A 21795-nucleotide genomic window follows, 5' to 3' on the forward strand; every position below is an offset into this window, starting at 1 on the left:
GTGTGCGTGCGTGCACATGCATGTCTGTGTGCGTGCGTGAACATACATGAGTCTACATTTGGTCTCGGCAGACTGCGGGCAGAGCTTGGGTGAGGGATACATTTCCACACTTTGTTTAACCCCGGCCACTATGACCTTTGCCCTTGGCCAGGACCCACCCACAACCGGTGGTGTACAGTAACCATTGTACAACATTTTATTCAATATACTGTATACTTAACCCATTCTGACCTGAGATCAGATTCATACGAGGTTTTCCACTGGACACACACTTGTCTGATTACCCCATTCTGACCTGAGATCAGATTCTAAAAATGTCAGTCGTTCTTCGAATTTTTCAAAAATAGCAGACCTACAAGCTCGTATCGCGCCACTCGGTGGCGCGATATGAGCTTGTAGATCTGCTATTTTTCAATAGGTAAAGCATAACATGATGCTAACACCAAAATGGGTGCCCGGTCAGAATGGGTTAAGTACCATTTTGAGGAATGTTTACTGGAGTATTTAAACATTATTATTATTAATAGATATTTTACTTCTGCTCCACTATACTGTACATCTCAGAGGCCACTATAATTATGAGTGCTTCCAAACTCCAACACTTTTAGAAAGAATTATCACGGCACGGAATCTCCTTAGCAGAAAGTAGCTCATATCATAACATGTCTGCTTTGCAGATTGAAAGAGGATAAATCAAGCTTGCCTTACAGCTGCAATGTTGGTGAGTTTAGCGTTGTTTAATACAAGCAGATCGGATATGTCAAGTTGATCAATGTGCTATCAATGTAGGGTATTGCAACTCTAGATTCATCCCATCAAAGAATAATCTAAGTGTTGCAAATTGCGGCTAACTGTTACTTCATTTTCAACATCAAAAATCAATTATCCATGAAGTCATCGAATTAAAAGGAAATGCATTGCTCAAAAAGGGGAAAAAGTATATATTGCTCACCCAACGTCGATCAAGCCAGGAGGCCATGTAGGCCACAGCCGGTTCCCCTTTGTCCAAAAGCTCTGAATTGTTTGATTCAGAGCTAAACCCTCAGAACAGATCCTTGACCAAACTTTTCTTCTTCAGATGTCAGTTTTCCTGGCTCACTACTCTGTGGTTTATCAAGTTCTGATTATGGTTTAGTATTAAAAGAGTGTCTTAGTGGTTTAGTATTTTGACCTTAAAATAGTCTCTTTGACAAACCACCCACCAAACACTCTTGTTGATACCTAAAATGGCCACCTGGACCAGGTGACCTGGTACCTCACTTCCTGGAATTCTATTGCTAGGGTGCTTTCCCCCCACAGCACCCCCTATGATCAAACCTTGCCATGGAAGATTAATGATGGTTTTAACCAAAAGAAGAAAGAAAAGCACACTTGTGTGAAGTGAGGGGTGCTAATATATTAAAGTCTAACTCATGTTGATTAGGTGATGTAATGGTGATGTAAAACAAACGGTGCCAACACAGACATTAAACGCCAACAATAAAGAGAGAATATGATGTAATGAGTTACATTATGGCGTACATTTTCCCTTCATTGTCAATGGCGTTTACAAAACAAACATTGAACTAAAGACAAACGGAAGTCAAGGAGAAGTGACTAGCCTACTTACTGGCTAGTAAGTAGGCTGTTTTTTAACTACACAAAACAAAACCTATTTTCCGTATAGGCTACACTGTACATTTCGGGGGTAAAATATTCCTCCACATTTTAGCCAATGAATTCCCTTTCATTTTCTCTCAATACTCATACCAGTACAGGAAATACATTTCTTCACACATGTGGCAGTGTCACTGCATAATTGCTTTGAATTGGAACAATTACACTGATTCCTGCAGTACAGCACTGTTTGCCCAGGCATGGCCAGACTAATATAACTGCATATATATTTAGTCTGGAACATCAGATATTCATTTCCAAGGGGTGGTTAGAAACAGATTCAAGGGGTGGTTAGAAACAGATTCAGATCCCCGTGTCCCCTATAGGGTAGGTACCCTCACATGTTCTCCCCGTGTCCCCTATAGGGTAGGTACCCTCACATGTTCTCCCCGTGTCCCCTATAGGGGAGGTACCCTCACAAAAACCATGCAGTAATCCTGGTCTCTAAACTGCCTCCCCCTGGCCAGCCGGAGGGTGTGTATAGAGCCCAGGATGACATTAGATAATTGACACAGGGGTGAAAAATGGGTTACAAAATCATGGGATAAAAAATAAGATTCAAATGTCACTGTCACGGCCCCTGCCAGTGTCCTGTGTGTGTCTATTTGTGTTAGTCTGTCTGTCTGTGTGTGAGCATTTGTGGGCGTAGGCTTGGTTCCTGGCTTTCCAGATTGGCACACCTGGCTCTGATCATCCAATCACTCACCTGCCTGCCATCTTCTCATCACCACCACTCCATCAGAACCCTGGTTTCCTCGCCGCTCGCGGCCAGATCGTCCCACAGTTCTCCGTGCGGTAACGCTTCTAGCTGTTATCTCTTAGTGTTTCCCAGTGATATTTTTCCCTAGTATTTTTGCTCTACTTTGCTTTGTTCCTGTGTTTTTGGTTTTTTTGACTTTGGTTTTTCCTTCTGCCTCAGTTTGCCTGCCAGCCTACCTGCTAGCCTAGCCTTCTGCAAAGGTAGCAGATCTACAAGCTCACCCTGGACCGTTGCTAGCCTACCTGCTAGCCAGCCCCTGCTAGCCTGCTGCAAAGTAGCAGATCTACAAGCTCACCCTGGACAGTAGCTTTCCCACAAGCTCTTCATTTGTTTGTTGAATAAACACCCTTGGACTTTGCCCTCCTTGTCGTTGTCTGCATTTGGGTCTGCCAGTTTGGTTAAACCTGACAGTCACAGCAAAAAATATTAATATATGGAGCTGGCCAGCAACTCTACATCTGACCTTAGATCTCCATATATGGAGCTGACCTGTTCCGACATTCCATGTTGATTCTTTTGTGGTTAAATGTCTAACCAAAAGACGTCACAGCGCCAGATATAAAAGATAATTTCTTCTCAAAACAAAACACACTGAATTCTGCGAGTATGCGAAGTATGACAATTAAGACATCAATCAAATCATCAATCCTCAGCTGTGAATATACAATCCCACCACATAATTCAGTAATTGTGTAATTGCCGTTTTAAGCACATCTTAATGATAATGTGGAGAAGTGTTCCTCTGTGACTCACTTTTATAGGTCATGGATGTATAGAGGAAGTAAGAGGAGGTAAAGGTTGAGGAGAACGCAAGCTGAAACATGTCGCACATATATTACAGCAGTGATACTCAACCTCAGGCCCGCGGGCCACATCAGGCCCGCGGGACCATTATGACTGGCCCACCAATGAAAATCTAAAAAAAAGAAGAAAAAAAAATCTGGAAAATGAAATAAAAATAAATAAATCTGAATGAAGTTATCTTTAATTACATTATAAGTAATACTATTAGAGTTGTACTATTACTCGAACGAAAATAAAAGCTTGGGGGGGGGGGAGAGATGCAATGCAAATGAAAGACATATACTGTGTATCCCTATTCCCTGACATAATTTTATAGCTAAACGGACAGAATTCTATTTTATTTGAATGATGAAACCCAGCTGCCATTAATAGTTGGAAATGGAAATGGAAATTGCGGAAATTGTGGAAATTGCGGAAATGGAAATTGCGGAAATTGTAATTGCGGAAATTGCGGAAATGGTGGAAATGGAAATTGCGGAAATGTGGAAATGGAAATTGCGGTAATTGCGGAAATTGCGGAAATGGAAATTGCGGAAATTGCGGAAATGCGGAAATGGAAATTGCGGAAATTGCGGAAATGCGGAAATGGAAATTGCGGAAATTGTAATTGCGGAAATTGCGGAAATGGTGGAAATGGAAATTGCGGAAATGGAAATTGAGGAAATTGCGGAAATGTGGCCCACAGGTAAATCTATTTGAGTATCCCTGCAGTACACTACCACCCTGTGGGCAAGGCTTCTGGGGGGGGGGTCGGTCCCTGGAAGGAACTACATATTTTGAGATGGGTCCGAGATGGGTGGTCCGTGGCCCAATAGAGATAATTCTGGGGGTCCTTGACATGAAAAAGGTTGAGCACCGCTGACACATAGAAACATAGGGTTTTTCAGAAAGATTTTAGGATTTAGGCTGGAGTACAGTAGGCTGCAGACTATAGAGCCCGCAAGGAGCCTATACAGTATGTGCCAGCCAAAGCCTAGTGTACCACCCATCCCCCCCCCCCCTCTCACCCCTCAGTTGCACGTACAGTATCTGTCAGTCAGTCAGCATACAGTGACTGGAAGTCCTGCCTCTCTCCAGCCCACATGTGCCAGCTTACTGTCCCACAAAGGCTGCGATGTGCATGTGTGTGTGCTCGCTCGCACGGGTGCATGTTTGTATTTGCAGGGACGAAGGGGCTTAACCTAAAATCCTGCCACCCAGCTGCCACCAATGTCAGATGGCCTCAAAGACCCACATTAACAGATGTATATTTTACACAAAAAGAACTGGTCATAAAAATGAGAGCACAAATGCGTGCAATGTGCACGGAATATACTGTTCAATAACTATACTGTTCAAGATACTGTACATGTATGTGTTTGTGTACAAGCATTATGAATGGGTCTCTTATAGCTGCTTTGGTGCAAAGATCTTAATATGTGACGATGATAGCTTTTCCTCTGCAGTATAAATATGTCCTCTTGTAGTGTCAAGGATTGCCGTGGGCACACTTCCCATACATTGCTCCTGCTTTGATGCAAGGGCAAATGTCTGCTTGCTTTTTAGTCTACTAGCAATTTACGTTGCTTAGTTTTTATTTATTAGTCCTTATTGGTCGCGTTCCTGTTCTCCCTTTGAGCTTCTTCGGTAGTGGGTACTGTCTTTGTGAGCATTAATTGTATGTCTGTCCTGTTTTTTTGTTGTGTATTTTTTTGTTGTTGCTGGCAGAGCTGTGTCACTTATTTTGCCTCTTGTCTTAATAAAAAAAAGTGCAGTGTAGTGGCAAGTGCATGTTTACAAAGCCACAGACTGCATTGTGATGCCCTTGCCCTGTTGTAAGGAGCCAGTTGTAAGGAGCCAGTCCAGGAATCCGGTGTCAGCTTACCCACACTGGGGGGGGGGGGGTGCAAACCTACAGTAGGACATCATGTCAACGGGAACAGAAGGAACTTGGCATTACCTTGCAGCGTAAAGTATTGGAGTGAAATGTATTTCATCTTGTGGAACCTCATGATTGATTGTTGTGTGCTGGGAGCAGTTGTTCAGCTTGGTCTAATCTCCGAAAAACTAGGTCAAGTCATTTTTTTTCTTCTTTTTTTTTTTTTTTACACAAGGCCTTTGTTTATTGGAGGTTAGTTTCTTTTTTTATCAACTGTTCTACGATTCTACAAATGTAAATCATGACAGTTGTCTTCTAAATCATGACAGTTGTCTTCTAAATCATGACAGTTTTCTGAAAAGCCCATGTTTCGTTCACAAACATTTTCATGTCAAGGAGGAGCCCCAAATATATATGAAATTGGCCGCTGACCCCTATCTGAAAATATGTAGTTCCAGTGACCCCCCCCCCCCCCCCCCCCCCAGAACCAAAGATATGAGTTAAAAACGTTCGCTCTGAAAGAATATATTGTGGTGGATAGACACACACTGAACAGTTGTTAATGACATTTATAATTCACTGCGTTCTTGCCCATATTTTATATGGTTGTTGTTCCTCTCACCTTAATGCAATGCATAGTGTGTTACCTTTAAGAGTAAAGAAACACACCTCCGAGGTGTTGACGTAATTACCGGTTGACGTATTTTTACCTATTTATGCGACAAGTTTGTTCCTCTCTCTCATTTTCTGAATAAACGGAGTGCCACCATCGTTGGCTTTTCCAATCCGAGAATAAATCTCCTTCTTCTCTTTGCCTACACCGGCACTCCTAAAATATATTCAAAGATTTGCACCACATTTTCACGATTTTTGCAGACCTACAGTACAAGAGCTTAACATAATATTAAAACACCTAAAGGGGTTCCCGCCCAGAATGGGCAAATTAAGCCACTGCCAAAGTGTCCTGTGGTTCCCATCATGGCTGCCAATCCCAGCAGTTGCCCCGTGGAGGGTGTATAGAGACAACCCACATGCCTGCTCTGAAACATTATGGAGTCACCAGACGCTTCTTTTACACAACATGACAGTGAAGAGTTTCAGCTTGGAGAGAGCAATGCATGTCGGAGGGTCACACCATCTTCTCCAGTTCCGCTCCTGGACTTCGATTGCAGTGGCCTGACCGGAGGTACGGTAACGGTACGGTACCAGGAATTGAACCCTGGCCTCTGTCTGTGGTAGATGAGGGTTTTATCACTAGATGAATTGAACCCTGGCCTCTGTCTGTGGTAGATGAGGGTTCTATCACTAGATGAATTGAACCCTGGCCTCTGTCTGTGGTAGATGAGGGTTTTATCACTAGATGAATTGAACCCTGGCCTCTGTCTGTGGTAGATGAGGGTTTTATCACTAGATGAATTGAACCCTGGCCTCTGTCTGTGGTAGATGAGGGTTTTATCACTAGATGAATTGAACCCTGGCCTCTGTCTGTGGTAGATGAGGGTTTTATCACTAGATGAATTGAACCCTGGCCTCTGTCTGTGGTAGATGAGGGTTTTATCACTAGATAAACAGACAGGGAGTTTTGCCAATTTCAATGTTTAAAATACGAGTATACCTCACCACCGTTTCAGTCATCCTGGTGCAGTAAGTAGCGTGAGGCAAAAGTGATCGAACTGATGTCGACTGCAATAGGTTTTATGAATATATAATACATATATTGACACAATTTGGTCAGACGGTGCTCAACATTCTGTACAGTATGCGAGACACACACACACACACACACACACTGTATTTAACAGAGCAATTGCGAGAATAGTGAAATGAGAAGTGAGAAGTGATTACCGTTTCCAGTCAAACCTTTTGATGCCCTATGTGGGCTACGGTTTTTGACCATTGCAAACCAAACTCTGCCTGGAACATTTGTAGAGGCCGTGTGATTATGTAGTCAGTGTAGTGAGGTTGTAGAGGCTGTGTGTTTATGTAGTCAGTGTAGTGAGGTTGTAGAGGCTGTGTGATTATGTAGTCAGTGTAGTGAGGTTGTAGAGGCCGTGTGTTTATGTAGTCAGTGTAGTGAGTTTGGTGTCAATTGAGAAAAGAATGTGGGAGGAGATGGATTTAATTAGTTTTACAGATTTGGGAGAAAAACAGTGTGATGGACTTAATGGGACATAATTCCTCACAGCTCAAAGTATCTGAATTATTTCTGCTCAGGTTGGGGCAACATTTTGGTTGCAAAGTGGTATCACATATACGACACGGTTTATTATGAATCGTTTTTAAAAAAAACTTTTGATGGTTGTTGTATAGGGCCAACGTGGTCAGGAGGTGCACGCACATCCCGGGTTAATCCGTTTTGGGCAGGAACCCCTGTTGGTGTTTTAAGCATTATGTTATACTTTAGCTATTGAAAAATAGCAGACCTACAAGCTCATAGCATGCCGAGTGGCGCGCCACGAGCTTGTAGGTCTGCTATTTTTGAAAAATCGTTAAAATGTGGCACAAATCATTGAATATATATTTCAGAGCGAACATTTTTAACTAAAATATTTGCTTCTGGGGGGTCCCTGGAACTACATATTTTGAGATGGGGGTCCGTGGCCCAATAGAGATAATTCTGGGGGTCCTTGACATGAAAAAGGTTGAGCACCACTGACATAGAAACATGAGGTTTTTCAGAAAGATGGCACTATTAGCCTACAATGCGCAGTTGAGGAAGTTTGTGCAATGTGGTTTGTTTTGTCTTCATGAAAGCACCTTTCCTGGTAGACGCAGAATGGCAACTGCAAGATCGAGGGTCCGGCAGTAGATCCGCCCGGTCGCTAATTATGTCCTAGCGGTTTGTAACTCAATTTTCTGGTTTAAAATTGCCAGGAAAACAGAGCAACAAATCCTGCCAAAATCTCTCAGTAGTATAGATCCGGGGCAGCTGGAAAACAGTGACACCCATAAACAAGGACTTTCATTGTTTTCCACAGAGATGCAATAAAAGTTTAACTGGTATTACTCAGGATAGTACAGTTAGTAAAGGTATTTACACAGCAAGTCTCAGGTTTCTGTCTGTTGGAGGGTTGAACAGGGCCACGATTATAGACCCAAATGCTCAGGGATTCTGCATGGCCATTTGGAAATTAGCCAGTATTGCCATCAGTTGCACCGTCTGGGTTTAAGGAGCCTATCCTCCTGTATGTTGACGTTATTATTGGTGCATTATGTTGCACGACTAGAGATCAAAGTGCTTCACTACAAACATGTGCATGTTCTACTGCTCACACTGTACAATTGGCTGTCCTTTGAACTGAAAAGTAAAGAGAAAAGAAAAAGACCAGTTTTGTGCCATTGTGCAATATTGGGAAAAAAAGTGCACTTCTTCACACCAGTGTTTTAGCCTCAAATGATGCTTGGTCTGTGGGCAACAGTTCGTGGTCCTTCTCCTTCTCCCTCCTGAACAAACACAGACCGGACCCGTTTATGATCACTAGAGCACTCAACCCATAAAGTAAATGACCATTTCCTATGATTGTCTACCAGATTTGTCATCAACAGTCAGTGGTCACTCACATAAACATTCAACAATAACTCCCAATACTGCACATCATCTCTCGTCTTGTTATCAGTTCTCCCTCTCTCTCTCTCTCCTCTCTGAGCACCATGACTCCACTACTTCCTCCGAGATGTGTAAGTCGATCCGGCCTTTCCGACAAGAGGAAGGTCCCATTAGCGCCGGCCATGAGCACCCACGGGAGACGGGAAAGAAAAGTGCCCCCCCCCCCCAGGCCCCCACCACCACCACCACCACCACCGGCATCATAACATTACTCATGAAACATTCACATCGCTATGAAGCCAAGACTGGTCACGCCAGCCTCCCCATTGGCTGAGGGCCGATCGGCCCAGAGCTGGAGACTGGTTTCCATTGGTGCGGTGAAGGGAAACGAGGGGAGGTGATCGAAAGGTGTGGGGGGGGGGGGGGGCTGCTCAGATCGATCTGCCCGCCATGTCCTCAGACAACACAGGCAAGGGCAAGTGTTTCAGGGAGAGCATCGCTCTCGTTAACTCTCCCATTTTGACCTATAAATGTCTTCTACATCCTGACCGCTTTCGGAAAAAGCTATGTTTCTGTGTCAGTCGTTTCAAAAATAGCAGACCTACAAGCCCGTAGCGCTATGAGCTTGTAGATCTGCTATTTTTCAATAGCTAAAGTATAACATAACGCTAACACCAAAAGGGGTTCCCGCCCAGAATGGGTTAATTCTCGGGCTGTGGAGGGAGGAGCTGGAGCTTGCCAGTTTGATTTAAGCAATATTAACACGAGAGGATGTTGGTCGTCATTAATGCACGCCTGCGGTGCCGTAGGAAGTGCAAAAGGTATCGTAGAAGTGTAATATTGCAACATAATCACAGAAAAATTATATTTTTTCCGATGACAGATATAGCCACTACGACCACAAATGTCCCAAGAAACTAGCTAGCCTAGCCACCAAGTCTTCTGCGCTCTGAGAGAAAAGCACAGCTGAAGTACTTTTTGATTAGCCGTGCCATTATCGTGGTTTAAGCACGGCTAGAAAGCCAATCTAATTGCTTCCTCGAAACGACCTGTTGTATAATTGGTGTTATGGCCAATTTCCACCACAGGACTGCACATACTGCCAGTGAACTGGCAATGCTGCAGTTCATTACAAAAGGGTAACACTGAAAGAGGGGGCTAATATTAAAATCACATTTGATACCCAATTTAAACTAAAGCTGAGAAAAGAAAGACCCCAACGAACCCATACCACAGTGGCCAGAGTGTGAGTCAGCTACGTATGGAAATTCATTTATGGATTTGTTTTGTACAATGTTTACATTGGTTTAAAGTAACTAAAGCTGGTGTGGTGTGAGATGACCTTTCCTACCATCCAGTCATTAATATAGCACTCTGGGAAAAACTTTGAAACAAACTCAAAAGTGACTTCACCCTTTGAATCATCATCGCTGGTCTCTCCTTATGTATATAACGCATTTTACCAAAGGTTTGACTGTTGGCAGGAGATACCCTTTGGTTTGTGCTGCAACTTTGGTTATTCTTCATAAGTCAACCTTATGTCTAACACTTATAGACCATATTATAATGTATTAACACTGCAGGCTGCTTCAATAAATAATTTAGATTTATTTACCTAAGTGTAAATCAGAACTTTGAACAGGAAGATACTTAAAGCAAGTTATCATAAAAAATAAAATAACAAAAAAACAAATAAAAAAATAAAACCAGTCTAAACCCTTTCTGAATAATAATAATAATAATAATAATATACATCATAACAGCATGTTCTTGTTCACCGTTTTATCTTTGACCACCAAAAGTTGGATGCTTTTCAATGTTTTTTATTTTTTGCGATGTCCCACTTTGAGAAAACATGATTGGTACTGAAGGCAATTACACTGTTAAGAATAGTGGGGGGGAGGGGGGGGGTGCATCTGACAACGTGTCTGAGGGGAAATCAGTTTAGATCGAGAATACCTCGAAAATACAAAACTGCATGATAGCAAAACAATTCGCTTCATTTTTAAAGCCTTCAACCGAAACATCAGGCTAAAAAGGTGAACGTGACAATGTATCATTTTTTTTTAACCCACATTTTGACATGTCATCCAACATATGGTACATAACACCAAAAGAGCCATTGTGGATTTTTCCTAGGAATCAAATCTCCGATGAAAGCAAATATGAAACAGGGAGAGCACTTTTACTGAGGCGAATAAAACACGCCACAATACACCACACAATGTTTTTTTTAAAGAGTTACTTTCCTTAATAGTGAAAACAAACTAACATAAAAAGATGACTATTCATTACACAAATAATGCATACACGTTTTACATCAAGGCACCTGAAAGTAAAGGGTTTGTGATGGGTTTACAAATGGCTCAACTAGTCCGAGTTAAAACATACAAAGAATCTTTTAAGGCCATAATGTTGTGAGCTTTTGCAATAGTGCCGGTCCAACAATCCCGTTGCGTGTTTTGCCATGAATTCAACACTCAAAACAAAAAAAATCACCGACATCTTTCATGGACCAGGCATAAATAACATTTGAGTCGTTAACAGTGAATGGACAGTTAAATATCAATGGTGATGAAAAGTGGAAGAGTACTGTCGGTATATTTTATATCTTCTCGTTTTACAAATCATGTTCTAAATGTTTTTTGTGTTGTACATATAGTAGAGGCCTTGTATAATAAGCCCTTTGGACTTCTTGCCCGACACGTTTCTATCATATTTTGTGTTGTTTTCTTTTGTATTCATCTTATATTGTCCTAAATAAATCAAACCGTTTAGTATCATAACCAACACTGACCAAATAACGCTCTTTTCTAAAGCACTCACAGGTCAAGCACAGCAGACAGTTTTCAAATGCACATTATTGTCTAACCAATGCATACAGGTGCAATAATATTGAAAGAAGCAATGGCCTTATTTGTGTCCAAAATAAAATATATATTATATATATATAAAGTGGAGAGGGCATTAAGATAAAAGGAATAGCTGGTTTGGGGGGGTCAGCATGTAATACTAGAATGGTGTATTCATTCAAATCTATTAGAACAAACTGAGGAGTTGCTCTACATTCACATTACATCAATGATGAACAGATCCCAAACAGATACAATGTGGTGAGCATTGGCCAAAAAAAAACAAAAATATACCCATTTGCTGTGCATCAACAAATGGTACGAGAGAGCCAATAGTCACCGAGTTGTTTGCTGAATCACCTTTTTATCACCCCCAAACTGTATTCTTCCATTTATCAGGGGGGGGGCATACCTGAAGCCTATAATATAATGCTCCGTTGCATGACCGTTGTCGCCGAAAACAGCAGACATGACACGACGTATCGCAAAAAACCGCAACGCGTCGTTCGTTACGTCGGCCATTTTTGTTGACAGGGCGACAAAACCGTTGTGTGACAAAAGTATGAACGGGGCTTGAGGTTATTTTAGGACCATTTATAAACCCTTTCAGAAAGTCCTTCATTAGGTGGTACCTCACTGTAAAGCTTCTTGACTGTGGGAGGCTGGATATGATTCTTCTGTTATAAAACCTGCCTATTTCGACTGGCATAAATAAAAGGAATGGCATTGTAAAAAACGAAAAAAACAAACAAACAAAATAAAAATCATATTAATAACAATAATAATTATAATAATAATAAAAATGTGTGACTCCTTTTTAAGTTACTAAACTCAAATATACACAGCGACTCCTTTAGTATTTACAACATATGTACACATCTTTTTTTTTTTAATTCTTTTTTCTTCTTTTAGTTTTTTTTCTTCTTCTTTGATCAAATACCTTAAACGGCGTTGCTGTGAAACGGAACTCTCCAGGTGTACTGATCCAGAACTCTCCAGGTGTTCTGATCCAGAACTCTCCAGGTGTACTGATCCAGAACTCTCCAGGTGTACTGATCCAGAACTCTCCAGGTGTACTGATCCAGGCTCTCTTTCTGTCGGAGGACTTTTCGAGAACGGGGGACGGGGGACGGGGAAAGTCAAATTGGGGCAGCGAGACTTGCAAAGCCTGAAGAGTTTGAGGCTCGTGGAAAAGGCACTTGCTACCAACTGAAATACTGCAAAACATCTTTAAAACCAGAGCTTTCAGCCGAGATGAACTGAGAGACACGTGAGGAGGAAGGGAGAAAAAAAAAAAACTGTAAATGGAAGGCCACGTCTTAAGCCTAATTAATACTACATAGTACAACGGCGCCACCTGCCAACAAGAACTTTTTTCTTTTCTTTTTTTTCCCCCCCCAGCCAACAACAACAACAGCGCTTATGCAATGCGACCCATTGTTTTGGCTTTGAGAGTAAGTTCTGGTCGTCAAGCCACACTGTGGTTCTGATGGAGTATGAATGAAGCTTCAGGCACTGGGGCGTCTTCTCCCCTTTTCTCCTCTCCAGGCCATGTGTTTTTTTGGTAAGGCTGACGCAGGATGGCTGTAGGCGGATTGGCAGGCAATACCAGGAAGTTACAGAGCAATAAAAGGGAGGGTTCACCGCGGTTATATACGACAAAAACCCCTTTCCACTGTCCGTCGAAAAGGATATTGGCATCCTCTCGAATCTGCGTTCCCCCTCCCCCCCTCTTCCCATGACAAGGAGCCCCGATGACAAACAAAAATCACAATCATTGTAAACAAAAACTTCCTTTTTATACAGGGTTCACTTTGCTTCTCGTTTAGACCAGTCATCATTGCTTGAATGGTAAAAATTCCAGGAACGAAAAAAAAAAAGAAAAAAAAAGACTAGGCCTTCTTTCGCCTAACGCAGAAACATATTTCTGCCTCATCTGTACATAATGAAAAAAATAAAAAAATATATAGACGTGAACGAAAGCCGAAAAAAAAGAAAAAGAATGTTCACCTCGTCCTCGCACTCGGGACGCAAAAAGAAACTGTTCTCACAGATGACGGTGACAAAACGAAGGAACTTAAAATATGAAAAACTGAAAATGGCTTATTCAAACTCAGCCTTTTTTTTTTTTTCCTCTCTCGATCTCTTATAAGTCAAGAGACTTACAGTGGCTTTCCTTTTGCTCGCTGCATCTTGCGAGTCCTTTTGTTTATTTTTATACAAGCTGATCTCTGTGGTCTGGACCGGCCAAGCTTGCGTTGACATTATTCCAGTGGTTGTATTTGGGGCTGAACACGGGGGTCCGGTGGGGGGCTTTGAGGGGTGAGCCGGAGCTCTGCGAGGTGCAGATCAAGGCTCCTCTGTTGGACTGCCCCGCAGCCTTAGAGTACTTACAAACCGTGCGCTTGTTGCCCGCCTCCGCCCCGCCTTCCTCCTCCAGTTCCAGCTCTCCTTCCGTCTCCGCCTCCTCCTCCTCCTCCTCCTCCTCGTCCTCCTCCTCCTCCTCTCCATCACATGTTCGATAGGAGGAACCCATTAGCTTTTTGCGCTCCTGCTGAGCCTCCCTGTTGCTTTCTTTGAGCGACTGCGGCTGTGGTCGGCCGGCCACCAGCCGCAGCGGCTCCCACTGGTTGTTGACGGTATCGTCCGCCGCGGCCTGAGTCAGCCTCTCGCGCTCTTTTCGCCTCTTGCGTGTCCACCAGACGCACACGATGATGCAGAACAGACACAGCAGGCAGAAGACCACACACAGCACGGGCACCAGGTAGTCTGCAAACACAGGTGGACACACAGGGAGATGGAGAAGGAAGGGAAACGGCCATGTGGTAGAAAGAGAAAAGGGAGACGGGGGTGGAAATTATTCACTGAAGCAAAACTGTTTTAACACATGCATTAAATTAAATGGTATAGGAGTAAGGCATGCATAAAAACAGGTCTCTCTCATGTACTGTAACTAATTCCCATGTAAAAACAGTATTTGACCTGTGAGGTAAAACCAAACTTTGCAGGCAGTGTGCCACCTCACCTCAGTACGTTTTTTCGACAGTTTTTTAATGATCCGTTTTCACTTAATGAATGCAATTGGTTCCAGCGGTTCACACACGCTGCCTTTAGTCTAATGAGCTGAATGCTTCTCATCAGGAACTAAGACAGGCCTGAAATAAAACCCCTGTGGGACACCTTTTCAAATGATTACTCACCCACTGAGGGGGCCGTGACCTGCGTCTCCACTTTGACCTCGATGATGGCCCGCATTATGGTGCTATTGTGGCGCTTGGACAAGGTGCCTATGATGGTGCTGGCTGCTTCCTGGATCAGACTGTGGTCCGGTTGGTCCTCTGGCTGGAAGGACTAAGAACCGCCAAGGAAAGGAAAAACAGGGGGGAAAAAGAGAAAGACAACAGGACATAATATAGGTAAATTGTGTGTAACTTTGCAGATGCATTTTATTTATTCGTTTTTCAGCTACCGGGGTGTGTTTTGTGGTACGTGACTGAAGATGTGTGGTGATGATGGTGGCTGAGAGCACATCATCTATTGAGGTGCCATTTTCCACAAAAGTGTGATATTCCTTTTAACCCATTCTGACCGGGCACCCATTTTGGTGTTAGCATCATGTTATGCTTTACCTATTGAAAAATAGCAGATCTACAAGCTCGTATCGCGCCACCGAGTGGCGCGATAGGTCTTGTAGGTCTGCTATTTTTGAAAAATTTGAAGAACGACTGACATTTTTAGAATCTGATCTCAGGTCAGAATGGGTTCATCAGACCAGTGTGTGTCCAGTGGAAACCTCGTATGAATCTGATCTCAGGTCAGAATGGGTTAAAACTGCAGCTGAAGGGTGCGAGGTATGCGTAACCCATTTAGGCCTGAGGCCGATTCTAAAAAAACGCCTCTAAATCCTGACTTCAAATATTTATATAGCAGCATTAATTTTTTTTTTACCTTTTTGAATACTGTACATACTGTACAGAACCCCAAAATGGGTTCCTGCCCAGAATGGGACACATCTTTAAACTGTCATCTTATTTTTTATTTAACAAAAAAAAGCAAACTTAAAATTAAAGTTCATGTTTAACTTTGTTTTGTTCTGTTCATTCTTAGTACACACATTTAGGAAAGTAACTTTGGACCGTTTGGAAATGGCAAAAAGGTTTGAGGCAGGAAACGATGTTTTTTTAATTTATTTATAATATATATTTTTTTATCCCACGATTTTGTAACCCATTTTTCACCCCTGTGATCATCTAATGTGATCCTGGGCTCTACACACCCTCCGCCAACCTAGTCCCCATATATGGGGGACATGGGGAGAGCAACGGACTTGAACTCATGCTTCCTTCATGCCCGAGTGTCCAAGTTGCTCCTTTACACCTGACAGGGGGGAGTTTCCCTGGTTGGACGTATAGCGCGTGGAAGGAACACGTTATTCCAACCAGTTCCTTTCCCCTCCAGCAAAACGATGTTGAAAGATGAAGTGCCCGATTAGAAGGCATAGACTTACTATGGCCACCTCTACCGCGTCCCGGTTGGAATGAGAGAGGTCGCAGAGTAGCAGCAGGGAGCGGTCCTTCGCCACGGCCCGGGTGTCGGGTAGATACCTCAGCTCTGAGCAGACGCTCTCCACTGTTGTTCCCTGAGGAGACACACAGACAGCACATTACTGACTGACCCAACATAACCACCACATTACTGACTGACCCAACGGAACCACCACATTAATGACTGACCCAACAGAACCACCACATTACTGACTGACCCAACAGAAAATAGGCGATCTACAGTACAAGTAAGACGCGGGAAGCGAACGCAGCTTGTACATATTTGGGGTTTTTTAAGATTTTTTTTAAAGTTAAGGTGTGTGTGTGTGTGTGTTTTGTGTGTGATACAGCTGCGCCCTCTGGTGGCGGGCAGGTGGTGTAACAGCGGGACAGACAGACAGACAGACAGACAGACAGACATGATCTGCTAGGTCTCATAGTTAGTGCTCACTGCGTTCGCAACAAGCACGTGGCAGTGTGATGCCTTTTGAGCTTGTAGATCTGTTATTTTATGCATTTATATAGCGCCATTATCCAAGGCACTTTACATAGATTTGCACAGTCACCCATTCACACACACACACACACATTCACACACCGAAGGCGGCAGAAACCATGCAATGGCAGTGTAGTAGATCAGTGTCTTGCTCAAGGACACTTCGACACCAACTCTGGGGGAGCCCACAGGGTTCGAACTGGGAACCTTGCGGTTACCTTACCATCCAGCCACTCTACCTGAGCCACCGCCGCCCGTAGGGGGCAAACATGTTCCAAGTTTTACAATAACGGTATTATAATAATTACAAATAATTAGTCAACAGCCAGCCAGTACTCACTGCTGGTACTTTATCCTTGTTGAAGATCAGCGTTATGCGGGCACAGCTGTTGTCCAGGTGCCCACTGTTGGGCTGGCATTTGGTGGGCACTTGCGGAGGCGGGGGTCCCAGGACGGCGCACACGCCCCACTGCTGGCATGGCGGGGAGAAGCAGGTGAGGTAGCTGTGCTCCACACACTCCCGCCCGGCCGGACACAGCTGTCTAGGACGCTCCTGGCCTGAGCTCTGGAGCAGGCAGGGACGACGTCCACACACCACCTGACAGGAGTCAAACGGGAACAGAGGCATTAGACTCAGGGGGGGTGCCCGCTCTGAGAGCTACTTTCAAAAATGAACAGCTCAACAAGATCTACTCACTGAAAACATTATAATACCATTGCTGACAATGGCTTTGGAATAGCGCTGGCGCTGGCATTACATTTAAGACAAAAGCACTTGGAATGGGAAAAGGGGAGAAATGGAATAGGTCGTTTTTTTTTTGCATTTCATTTGTAATATACTGTACTGTAGGCCTACCGACATTTTGTGCACAGCAACACTCTTGAAAACAAAGTATTGCATTATGGGTTTGAGCTGACAGGCACTCTTTTATGTCCGTCAATCAATCAAGTCAACTTAATTCAAGTGGCAGATGCCAAAAATTGTTTTTATATTTAAATGTAATATTCTTTAGGGGCATGTCATGTGATCTACCTGTCCTGCACAGCCTTTGTGATCTACTGGTAGATCGCAATCTACCTTTTGGGCACCCCTGCATTAGACAGTTTGGAATAGAGTGGAACTAGTACGGACCTCTGAGGGACTCCGGGTTATTGAAGTACAGTACAGGGTTTAAGTACGTTTGTTGCAACTACACTGTGTCCCCTTTTCCCCCACCAAGCGAACTCTAGGTTCTAGAACCCGTTCTGTTTTTATATTCTTGGAACCTTGGCACCACCACCACCGAACCGGCGTAAACATACTTTTAGGGCTTCTGAACCAATTTGTTTTCAAGTGGAAAAACACTCTGAACTGGTTCCAAATTCGCTGGATTTTATTGATCATCAATCAGGTTTTCTGAAAAGTTGAAAGGTTTTGGACAAACACGCGCAAAAAAAAAAAAAAAACCCGCGATGGCGACGACATGAAGAGGAGTTAATTTGGGAGCAGCGTGCGTGATATTATATACCTTTGTACAGTTGACTTTGCCGTTGCCACAGTGACAGCTGTTGCATTCCTCCTCCCAGTGGCTCCCGTGGGGGAACTGCAGCCCGTTGTGGTAGCAGGGCTTCCCAATGCCTATGACTGCACAACAAGGAACGCAATGAATGAATGAATGGTAAATGGTAAATGGTGCATTTATATAGCGCCTTTATCCAAGGCGCTTTACATAGATTGTGCATTACATTCACCACATTCATACACCGATGGCAGCGGAAACCATGCAAGGCACCAACCAGCACATCGGGAGCAATTAGGGGTTCAGTTGTCTTGCTCAAGGACACTTCGACAGTAACTCTGGGGGAGGAGCCCACAGGGTTCGAACTGGCAACCTTGCGGTTCCCATCCAGGCACTCTACCCCTGAGCCACCGCCGCCATTCAGGGGGAAGAATGGGCGAACACATGCACGCACGCATGAATCAATCAATCAATCAAATCAAATCAACGAGGCGGTCCAAATCACAGAAGACGTGGATTATTATTTACACTCTTGGCATCGGAGGCCCGTTCTCCCGAGCGGACACACGCAGTGGAAGCCGTTGATCTCGTCCACGCAGGTGGCGCCGTAGGCGCACGGCGAAGACTGACACTCGTTGATGTCTGAGAAACAGAAAGAGGAGGGTGTGTCACTCATTATCCCATTCTGACCTGAGATCAGATTCATACGAGGTTTCCACGGGACACACACTGGTCTGATTAACCCATTCTTACCTGAGATCAGATTCTAAAAATGTCACAGTCGTTCTTCGATTTTTCAAAAATAGCAGACCTACAAGCTCGTAGCGCGCCACTCGGTGGCGCGCTATGAGCTTGTAGATCTGCTATTTTTAAATAGCTAAAGCATAACATGATGCCAACACCAAAACGGGTTCCCGTACAGAATGGGTTATACAGTTGCCGCTATCATTATCAGATTAGCTGCAGGTCACATGAGGAAGGACTGTCACGATAAATAACAAGATTAGTGTCCCTGAACTCTAAAATTAGACCCCCCCCCCCCCCACCCCAAAAAAAAAGAAAAGATTGTTAGGTCAATTCTTTGCCCGCCGTGTCCAAAGTGCACGCGTGCACCAGCACGTTAATATCTTTCACAAGCACCTTTGGCAGCGCCGGCTTGAGTCTCACGGGCTCCTCGAGGGAAAAGGGGCATCATTATGCCGTCCGTCATGACCCGCGTGCATACAGATGTGCTCTTCTAACCCATTCTGACCTGAGATCAGATTCATACGAGGTTTCCACTGGACACACACCGGTCTGACTAAGGCCTTTTGTCGCCTGGATTTCACAACAAGATGCAAACACGGTAGTATAGCCGTCCGTGTGTGTGTGAGAAAAACTAAAAAAATATATATATATATATTCAAAGCCTCGACAAAGGTGACCACTGGCCCCCCCTGGACAACACAAAGACTAGGAGCCTAGGAGAGGGGAGGAATTTCGGGGTCACTGGGTAATTTGTCTTCTTGTGTGTGCACTGTGTGAGAGTATGGCGGAGGAGGGACCACCTCTGACCCCTTGGGGGTTAAAGGACTGGAAAAAGTGTGGGGTGTGGGGGGGGGGGTCGAGGAGGGGTTGTCCTGGCCTGACATTTAGGTGTCGAGGTGTGCCACTCCCCTCTTCCTTCCGTCCTCCATTCATCCCTCCCTCCATCCCTCCATCCCTCCATCCCTCCCTCCCTCCCTCCCTCCCTCCATCCCTCCATCCCTCCCCCTGCACACCCCACAGGGTTATGCCAACGTCCCGATTGGAGGATCCTCATTTGTGGCCGTTGTTTTGAGAGTCGCAGCAGCAGCAGATCCATCCAAAAGAAACTGCAATTTATCCTCAGCTATAATAATAATAATAACAACGACGTCACTCACTGATGCGGCAGTCGGGTCCGGCGAATCCTGGCGCACACTCGCAGCGGAACCAGTTGATTCCGTCCACGCAGATACCTCCGTTGTAGCTGGGGAGGAGGAAACAGGAAGGAAGGAAGGAAGGAAGGAAGGAGGAACGCAGAAAGAGAGAGAAACCATTAGATATAGGGCCGTATCCTATCCAGCTGCAACAAAGCACGGTATGTATGGGGGGGGGGGGGGGGTCACAAGGCTCAATTCAATTCATCAATACAGCCCCCCCCCCCCCCCCCCACCTTTCACATGCTAATAGGCGTGTCCGGTCCCCTCCCCTCCCCTCATCATCCCTCCATCCCATCCCTCCTCAAAGGCGCTGCCCTCCCCCCCACCCGCCCCCCTCACCCCACCCCCAGGGGGAAGAATGGACGAGCCCCCCCCCCCCCTGCCTCCCCTCCATGGGGGCAAGAGGGGTCTCTTGTGTCCAGGGGGATCTCATTGTCGTCCCGTCGTCTCTCCAACTCCCCAACAACTCCCACCCTCCTGCCCCATTCAACGTCCAACTCCTCCCCCCCCCCCCCCAACACACACACACACACACCTCGTCCCAAGCGATGTCCCTTTGAGGCTTGATTTAAAAGGACATCTTCCACTGGTTTTACCAGCTCGTCACTCACACCAACATGCTCCTATAATCCCCACCCCTCCACGCACACCCACTCTCACGTAACCGTTCTTCTCACTGGCTGCGTGGTGCACTGCGTATGGACGCAAAATATGTATTCCCCATTCTGGTGGTCGTGGGGAGAAAAATAAAGCTTGTTTTCTCATAGAAATGCATTGCATAATATAGAGTAAGCAGATGTTTCCCACTGTTGGCTGGGTTCTTGGAGAGAACAGACCGGGTGTTTTTTGGGTGGGTTCAGAGCGTGAGGGAGTGGGAGAGTTTCATGTGAATGCTGAACATACATAAACATAAACATTTAGGTATGCGGTCTAGCTTAACTTGGACTCAGGGGGGTGGACGCCTCTGCCTTGCATAGTCCCCAGTGAATAGGCATTTTGCCCTTCACTGGTAACCTTATTTTGGATTTGTTTTAAATATATGAAGGTTTTATGGGCTGGGCTTTTTACTAAAAAGCCCCCCCTCTTAAAATACTACACACATACATACATACCCACCTACATACATACATTTCAGACGTTTTAGCAGTTTTTAAGGACCCACTTTTAGGCCAGTGCACCAGAGCAAGCTTTTGCCTTTTTTTAAACCCCACCCATTTTAACCAAATACATAAACATAAACATAAACATACATACCATGGGTGAGGGTTGCAGTCGTTGATATCTGTGGGTAGAATGGGAGGGAAATGTAAATTATGCGTTGGCTTCTCACAATATTTCAACGTAAATTCCTACTGGCACCACAACAATATGAATCTTATGGCATCCGTACAATATAATTGCTATGATCCCATCACAATATGAATTCCATTACACCATCGTATTATTATGAATTCTATAGTCTACCGTTACAATATCATTCCTATGATGTCCCCAAACAGCTTCATTATTACAGTATGACAGGAAAGCTTCAAGTGAACGTTCACTTGGACCAGGGGGTTTTTCAACAGGTGGTCCGTGGACCACCGGTGGTCTGTGAAGGTGTCGCGTGTGGTCCCTGGCCTGACCATGCATTTAGTAATGTAGCATTTGTTGATCCCCCCCCCCCCCCCCCGTTCCAACAGTGAACTGAATGACCTGGTGACCTACATGTATGATGACTGTACTGTAGTAATTTACTGACAAGTCGGAGGGCAAGAAATTCAACAGAAGAAGGGAGTTAGAATCTCAAGAGCGGGAAGTGCACCGGATTGTGTCATTATTATTAGAAAATGATTA

The 21795-nt window shown here is 44.4% G+C and overlaps 2 protein-coding genes across 5 annotated transcripts in view; both read right to left on the minus strand.

Annotated features, from left to right (window-relative positions):
- LOC308334301 (estrogen receptor beta-like) overlaps positions 1 to 21795 on the minus strand; it is a 272603-nt gene that overhangs the window by 31938 nt on the left and 218870 nt on the right. The gene's annotated exons all lie outside the window — the stretch shown is intronic.
- Positions 10214 to 21795, minus strand: part of jag2b (jagged canonical Notch ligand 2b) — a 78050-nt gene continuing 66468 nt past the window's right edge. For all 4 annotated transcript variants that reach the window (XM_080791204.1, XM_080791202.1, XM_080791205.1 and 1 more), the window contains 8 exons: positions 21214 to 21241; positions 19921 to 20006; positions 18545 to 18658; positions 18026 to 18141; positions 16858 to 17115; positions 15985 to 16116; positions 14678 to 14828; positions 10214 to 14246 (listed from right to left, as the gene is read on the minus strand). In XM_080791204.1, the coding sequence (XP_080647330.1) occupies positions 13693 to 14246; positions 14678 to 14828; positions 15985 to 16116; positions 16858 to 17115; positions 18026 to 18141; positions 18545 to 18658; positions 19921 to 20006; positions 21214 to 21241 (1439 nt within the window). In that variant the 3' untranslated portion in view covers positions 10214 to 13692. The remainder of the gene's footprint in view (positions 14247 to 14677; positions 14829 to 15984; positions 16117 to 16857; positions 17116 to 18025; positions 18142 to 18544; positions 18659 to 19920; positions 20007 to 21213; positions 21242 to 21795) is intronic.

The sequence above is a fragment of the Protomyctophum bolini genome, assembly GCF_963924005.1.
Source record: "Protomyctophum bolini genome assembly, chromosome: 19".
Classification (NCBI taxonomy): domain Eukaryota; kingdom Metazoa; phylum Chordata; class Actinopteri; order Myctophiformes; family Myctophidae; genus Protomyctophum; species Protomyctophum bolini.